The sequence below is a fragment of the Ictalurus punctatus genome, chromosome 13 (assembly GCF_001660625.3).
Source record: "Ictalurus punctatus breed USDA103 chromosome 13, Coco_2.0, whole genome shotgun sequence".
In the NCBI taxonomy this organism is placed as follows: domain Eukaryota; kingdom Metazoa; phylum Chordata; class Actinopteri; order Siluriformes; family Ictaluridae; genus Ictalurus; species Ictalurus punctatus.
In genome coordinates, this window is record NC_030428.2 from 1740001 (window position 1) to 1748355 (window position 8355).

Genomic DNA, 8355 nt, shown 5'->3' on the forward strand with positions numbered 1-8355 from the left:
ACTGTGTGTTTACAGTTTATATAAACATGTGAACATTACGTCCACACATTATATTGTCCTTAATCATATGCGATTTGATACACTGTTAAATACACACCAATATATTTCATAATAATTGGAACAGTGTACAGATGAATCATTAATTTTGTATTGTTCTTTCTCTCTCTCTCTCTCTCTCTCTCTCTCTCTCTCTCTCTCTCTCTCTCTCTCTCTCTCTCATACAGATACATCAACATCAACCCCAACACCAGGTAAAGTTTCACTTACTGTGTGTTTACAGTATATATAAACATGTGAACATTACGTCCACAAATTAGATTGTCCTTAATCATATGCGATCTGATACATTGTTAAATACACACCAACATATTTCATAATAATTGAAACAGTGTACAGATGAATCATTCAGTTGTATTGTTCTCTCTCTCTCTCTCTCTCTCTCTCTCTCTGTCTCTCTCATACAGATACATCAACATCAACACCATGTAAAGTTTCACTTACTGTGTGTTTACAATATATATAAACATGTGAACATTACGTCCACACATTATATTGTCCTTAATCATATGCGATCTGATACATTGTTAAATACACACCAATATATTTCATAATAATTGGAACAGTATACAGATGAATCATTCATTTGTATTGTTCTCTCTCTCTCTCTCTCTCTCTCTCTCTCTCTCTCTCTCTCCCCCTCTCTCTCTCTCTCTCTCTCTCTCTCTCTCTCTCTCTCCCCCTCTCTCTCTCTCTCTCTCATACAGATACATCAACATCAACCCCAACACCAGGTAAAGTTTCACTTACTGAGTACTTAGACTACATATAAACATGTGAACATCACGTCCACACATTATATTGTCCTTAATCATATGCGATTTGATACATTGTTAAATACACACCAATATATGTCATAATAATTGGAACAGTGTACAGTTTAATCATTCATTTGTACTGTTCTCTCTCTCTCTCTCTCTCTCTCTCTCACTCTCTGTCTCTCTCATACAGATACATCAACATCAACCCCAACACCAGGTAAAGTTTCACTTACTGAGTACTTAGACTATATATAAACATGTGAACATTACGTCCACACATTATATTGTCCTTAATCATATGCGATCTGATACATTGTTAAATACACACCAATATATGTCATAATAATTGGAACAGTGTACAGATGAATCATTCATTTGTATTGTTCTCTCTCTCTCTCTCTCTCTCTCTCTCTCTCTCATACAGATACATCAACATCAACACCAGGTAAAGTTTCACTTACTGTGTGTTTACAGTATATATAAACATGTGAACATTACGTCCACACATTATATTGTCCTTAATCATATACGATTTGATACACTGTTAAATACACACCAATATATTTCATAATAACTGGAACAGTGTACAGATGAATCATTCATTTTGTATTGTTCTTTCTCTCTCTCTCTCTCTCTCTCTCTCTCTCTCTCTCTCTCTCTCTCTCTCTCATACAGATACATCAACATCAACACCATGTAAAGTTTCACTTACTGTGTGTTTACAGTATATATAAACATGTGAACATTACGTCCACAAATTAGATTGTCCTTAATCATATGCGATCTGATACATTGTTAAATACACACCAACATATTTCATAATAATTGAAACAGTGTACAGATGAATCATTCAGTTGTATTGTTCTCTCTCTCTCTCTCTCTCTCTCTCTCTCTCTCTCTCACTCTCACTCTCTGTCTCTCTCATACAGATACATCAACATCAACCCCAAGACCAGGTAAAGTTTCACTTACTGTGTGTTTACAGTACATACAAACATGTGAACATTAGGTCCACACATTATATTGTCCTTAATCATATGCAATCTGATACATTGTTAAATACACACCAATATAATTCATAATAATTGGAACAGTGTACAGATAAATCATTCATTTGTATTGTTCTCTCTCTCTCTCTCTCTCTCTCTCTCTCTCTCTCTCTCTCTCTCTCTCTCTCTGTCTCATACAGATACATCAACATCAACACCATGTAAAGTTTCACTTACTGTGTGTTTACAGTATATATAAACATGTGAACATTACGTCCACACATTATATTGTCCTTAACCATATGCGATCTGATACATTGTTAAATACACACCAATATATTTCATAATAATTGGAACAGTATACAGATGAATCATTCATTTGTATTGTTCTCTCTCTCTCTCTCTCTCTCTCTCTCTCTCTCTCTCTCTCTCTCTCTCTCTCTCTCTCTCTCTCTCTCCCCCTCTCTCTCTCTCTCTCTCTCATACAGATACATCAACATCAACCCCAACACCAGGTAAAGTTTCACTTACTGAGTACTTAGACTATATATAAACATGTGAACATTACGTCCACACATTATATTGTCCTTAATCATATGCGATTTGATACATTGTTAAATACACACCAATATATGTCATAATAATTGGAACAGTGTACAGTTTAATCATTCATTTGTACTGTTCTCTCTCTCTCTCTCTCTCTCTCTCTCTCTCTCTCTCACTCTCTGTCTCTCTCATACAGATACATCAACATCAACCCCAACACCAGGTAAAGTTTCACTTACTGTGTGTTTACAGTATATATAAACATGTGCACATTACGTCCACACATTATATTGTCCTTAATCATATGCGATCTGATACATTGTTAAATACACACCAATATATGTCATAATAATTGGAACAGTGTACAGATGAATCATTCATTTGTATTGTTCTCTCTCTCTCTCTCTCTCTCTCTCTCTCTCTCTCTCTCATACAGATACATCAACATCAACACCAGGTAAAGTTTCACTTACTGTGTGTTTACAGTTTATATAAACATGTGAACATTACGTCCACACATTATATTGTCCTTAATCATATACGATTTGATACACTGTTAAATACACACCAATATATTTCATAATAACTGGAACAGTGTACAGATGAATCATTCATTTTGTATTGTTCTTTCTCTCTCTCTCTCTCTCTCTCTCTCTCTCTCTCTCTCTCTCTCTCTCTCTCTCTCATACAGATACATCAACATCAACCCCAACACCAGGTAAAGTTTCACTTACTGTGTGTTTACAGTATATATAAACATGTGAACATTACGTCCACAAATTATATTGTCCTTAATCGTATGCGATCTGATACGTTGTTAAATACACACCAACATATTTCATAATAATTGGAATAATATAAAGATGAATTATTCATTCATATTGTTCTCTCTCTCTCTCTCTCTCTCTCTCCCTCTCTCTCTCTCCCTCTCTCTCTCTCCCTCTCTCTCTCTCTCTCTCTCTCTCTCGCTCTCTCATACAGATACATCAACATCAACCCCAACACCAGGTAAAGTTTCACTTACTGAGTGCTTACAGATATATAAACATGTGAACATTACGTCCACACATTATATTGTCCTTAATCATATGCGATCTGATACGTTGTTAAATACACACCAATATATTTCATAATAATTGGAACAATGTACAGATTAATCATCTTCCTCGGCTTTTCAGTTTACAGGTCATTATTTTCTTCTTTTTCTTTGATTTGACAAGAACAAAATGGAGTGTATACTGTAAATTATGTTAATCTCTCAGTGATGTTGAAATCTGGATTGTGATTGGTCAGACACTAACTTTTTTTTCTGTTTGTTTCACAACATCAAATGTAAATTTTAACGGTTTAAAAAATATATTATATGTTCTTATTTTATAACTACAAATTGTTGGTATAGGAAAATTATCAACTTTTGGGTGATAACAGTCACTTTGCTTCATTAAACACCTCAGGGGGCAAAGTTAGTTGTGTTCAAAAAAGAGGTCTGTCTTTAGACTTTTTTTGGATATAGTGACAAATTCTTCCCTACGGATTGAGGATGGAAGTTCATTCTATCACTGAGTCTCAGTCAGTTTAAAGGTTCTGCAACGGGACCTCATGCCTCTCTGAGTATGCATTACCAGTTCTGCCCCTGCGGTCATGGCGTGAATCATTTAATAACCTTTTGTGGTCTCCCAGTGGTTTATAACATAGATATATAAATACTAATATACATATAAACTTTATATGATTTCTTATGAAGTCTCATAGCTGACTATCATTATCCCCAGCTATTAATAGCCTGACTCTGGTGGCCAATTAGTTAGCTGTCAACGTAATATTATAAATACCAACTACAACCAGAAACAACTGCAAAGGCTTACCTGCGAAAGGTAATTCTTCTTGTTTGGATTGTGTGAAGGTTTGTACAGTACAACGCCAAACTGCACACGAGTCAGGCATCTTTTCTCCTGTCCAGTTATAATATTAATGGCAAGTTTCCCGGACCAATATGGCAGTGATGTTGACATACATGAGGCATCTATGTATTTATATGTCTATGGTTTATAACATGGGCAATATTCAATTTACAACAAAATAAAAGAAAACATGAAAGCCTTCATCTTGGAAGACATTTTTGTCTTACATTTCATAACAAACTTCAGGGAGCTCAGTGCTGACACACCATATTTTTCGTGAATTTCGGAATGTATGCAAAGGATTGTAGGTGATTGGAGGATGCAAAGGATACACTGATACATCCTTCAAAATGAAAGCCACAGAAAGAAGGCTGCCTTCCAAGGATCCTTCAAATTGAGACAGCCTTTGATGGTGCTTGATGACGTTGCAGCTGAGATATGCAGCATTACTAGGACGCATATCATTTGAGGAACATACTTTGTACTTTCACATACTTTGACAGTACCTACTGCCTTTGATTCAGTACCTACTTCTCGGCGGTTGATACATTAGATACCGATAAGTATAAGTGTTTGGCATAAATACAATCCAGATGCTCTGCTTGGGATAGCGCGGTATACACAATGTCCAGTGGGTCCATACTGCAGAATATTGACCAAAGCAGTAGGTCATCTGGGAATTTCTTGAATATTGTTTTATGAATACTGAGAAGTCAGACATACTACTTCTTTGGCGTTCTGCTTTTCGCCTACTGTTTAGTAGGGTAGTATGAATATTCAATGCTGTCTAAGCAATACTAAATTAACAAGGCTAGAAGGCTACAAAGGCCTGAGCTAACACGTTGACCTCCATTTTGTCTCTTACTAAAAATCACAACATCACGAAGAGCAACTAAGTGACACAATTTTCCCCCACACCATGGGAACCAGACGAGAGAGCATGGGATTTCAATAACCACAGCTGATTGACGTGGCAATCAATCAACCACTGCCTAAATGTCCCACCCAAAACACTCTGTGACATGCTGTTATAGGAAAATAGTCCACCATATTATGTTTTTTTTTTTTTTTTTACAGTTAAACTGTACTATTATAATTATACTATAGAACTGAGTAAGTAAGCTTTGTTGGCTAGTTTAATTTATGAATATCTGACCCCAGTTTGGTAATAAAATTATAGTGTGATTATGTCTTTCTGCTTGTCTCTCTTTGTAGCACTCTGTGGGAGTATGATTTGTTCCTGGGATGAAGTCTGTAGGCAGATAAATGGAGATTATGGCTGTGCCTGTGGGTACATTACAACACGCGGCCCAAATCCTTACGGTACTTTTCTCATTTTACTATTATTTCTCCCTAACATCAGTGTAGCATGCTAATGTACCGTCGTTTGAAAGGGTTGTAAGAAGACAAAACCACATTCATAAGCTGTTAAAAGAAACGTCATCTATCTTTGGTATAAATCAATTTGGACACACCTTGTCCGAGAGGATCAGTAACAGACTGGTCGTGTAGCATGTTTGTCTCCCATGTATACAAAAAGGCAAACAAAGCCTCTACATGATGTCTGTTGTCTCCATATTTACATCACATTGCATGGGGAAACCACCCAAACTTCTTCTCTGTGTGGAATATACTAAGGCCTTTAGTGGCTAGATGTTGGTACAAGCTTTAGAGAATATTTAATTAAATAATATTTAATTTTAAAAACAATAATAGATTATTAAACAACATATTTATTTAAATAACATAACATTAACCTACTGCTAATCTTTCGAATGTTACAGTGAATCCTGAGTTTAGATGCCAATCCAGGATATAAACCAGTGTTAGAGTTTCCTTTTATGAATTTCTCTGAGAAGTAACTAGGCAATTTTCTGCCTGTTGGCTCTATTTTCCCTCAGACGCCATTGAGACATGTTCAGGAAGTACTGGTTCACTGTCTCTTTCTCGCTGTGAGCTCTTTGAAGACGGATATTCTGCAGATAATCTCCACATGAACGACCAAAACTGCAAAGGGGAGCTCCAAGATAACAGGCTGGTGTTCAGCTTTGACAGTAATTTCAACATGTGTGGCACAACTCTGGAGGTACAAAACCAGCACTCTTTTATATTATGTTCATTATTGTTGGTTTGTTTGTTTATTTATTGAAACAAATTTTGAGATCAACTTGTAAGAACATAAAACAGTAAAGCATTTGTAATAAAGTGCAAGACTAACTGAGAATGCCTTTGATATCCTTTAATACCGCTGTTTTCCACATCAATTATTCACATGCGGTTTTATTTATGTCGGCACGTTTACTTAGGTTCATATGGGCAATTTTAGAACATAACATGTGAATGCACTTTCACCTTTGTCAGATGAAGTATCTCACAAAATGGTGTGTTAATCTGAGGACTAAAATAAATTTCACTCATGGCCTGGCACTTATATTGTCTGTATTATTAGCTAAGCTAACAGAAACATTGCAGTATGTTATATTGCAGACATCAAATAGCCCTATAATTCAGGCAATGATTGTCTTTCTATGTGTGTTTCTTTAGAATAACAGCACACACATCATCTTCAAGAACAGCGTTGGGACAACTGATGGTATAGGTGTAATCAGTCGTGCCGGCGGCCTCAACATCAACTTTTCCTGTGTGTATCCACTCATCCAGAGCATCTCCATACCCACGGCTATTGAAGGCAAAGGAGGGTAAATCTAGCAGCAGTGTCACAATTTAAGCAGACATACTTTATGCTATGCTAATCTTCTGCAGTTTTCAAAAGCAGCTTTAAACATCATTTTATTTTAGCTTTTCTCATATTTAACTAATTTTAACTCCATTTGACATTTTATAATTGCTAATAATTAATAATGAAATTAATACATGAAAGGTACCATAAAAATATAACTAATCATCTTCTACTTATTATTATTATTATTATTATTATTATTATTATTATTATTATTATTATTATTATTATTTTAGATGTTAAATGCATTTATTTCTGTTCACAGTGTAATCAGCAAGTATCTGTCTACTGAGGGCTCGTACCAGATCACCATGATCCCGTATACCGATGATACATTCCAGGTTCCACTCTTTGGCAATGTGACCCTAGATGTGAACCATCAGATGTATATAGCTGTGCAAGTGGATCAGTTCGACAGCACTCAAATCGGGCTTGTGCTGGACAGCTGCTGGGCCACGCCCGTCAACCAGATCGACTATTACATCCGCTGGGACCTGATCAGTAACGAGTACGTGGAAAAAAAAAGAGACGAAAAATGTTACCTATTTGTACCTATCAGATAACTTACGGAGAAGTAATGTCTTCCTCTCTCCAGGTGTCCGAACCCCAATGATGGCACAGTGGCAGTGTTGCAGAACGGTGTCTCCACGACCAGCTACTTCTCCTTCAGGATGTTCACATTCACCGGCTTCTCCAACAAGATCTACCTGCACTGCCAGGTCCATCTCTGTCTGCTAGAGACAGGCAATTGTGCACAGGTATGAAGACATGTTAAGAGTCATGCTTTGGAATATTATGAATTCCATTTTCATTTGCAATTCATGCATTTATTTTCTCATTTCCTCTCTCAGATGTGCACTGGAGGTCTTTCCAGAAGACGCCGAGCTGTAGATTTCTACGATTCAGCTGCCATTTCCATGGAATTCTGATTTGTTTGCTTTAAACTTTCTATCATTTTATTTTCATTTTTGTTTTATCTTTAATCATTAAGTATTGCTTTGCTTTAATCATAAATGCAAATTATAAAAATTCAGCTTTTTTAAATTCATAACATCTTGTAAGTGATTGTACTCATCTGTGTTGCCTTAATCAGTCATAATAAATCTTTCAAGCATTTTATTCTTATTGTTTTTATTATACAACTTGAATCCTTTGAAACTTTCAAAGGTGCTGACAGAATCAGTAGGAAGCATTGAAAGTGCTAAGATGCTGCGAGATGGTAAGATACTTTGTTTTGTAAAGGCCGCAAACAACAGAAGGCGGCCATAGGATTAAAATTCTTACTAGGATTAAATGCTTCATGCATTGTTGCGGAACAGAAGAAATGGGTGAGAGGAGTTATCACAGGAAAGCCCACTAAT

The 8355-nt window shown here is 36.1% G+C and overlaps 1 protein-coding gene across 1 annotated transcript in view; it reads left to right on the forward strand.

Moving 5' to 3' along the window:
* LOC108273582 (pancreatic secretory granule membrane major glycoprotein GP2) overlaps positions 1-8113 on the forward strand; it is an 8395-nt gene extending 282 nt beyond the window's left edge. Inside the window, exons 2-8 of the mRNA XM_053685452.1 lie at positions 1009-1035; positions 5470-5577; positions 6156-6340; positions 6799-6953; positions 7260-7502; positions 7590-7752; positions 7846-8113. Coding sequence (XP_053541427.1) covers positions 5484-5577; positions 6156-6340; positions 6799-6953; positions 7260-7502; positions 7590-7752; positions 7846-7923 — 918 coding nt within the window. The 5' untranslated portion in view covers positions 1009-1035; positions 5470-5483 and the 3' untranslated portion in view covers positions 7924-8113. The remainder of the gene's footprint in view (positions 1-1008; positions 1036-5469; positions 5578-6155; positions 6341-6798; positions 6954-7259; positions 7503-7589; positions 7753-7845) is intronic.
* Positions 8114-8355: the final 242 nt, after the last annotated feature.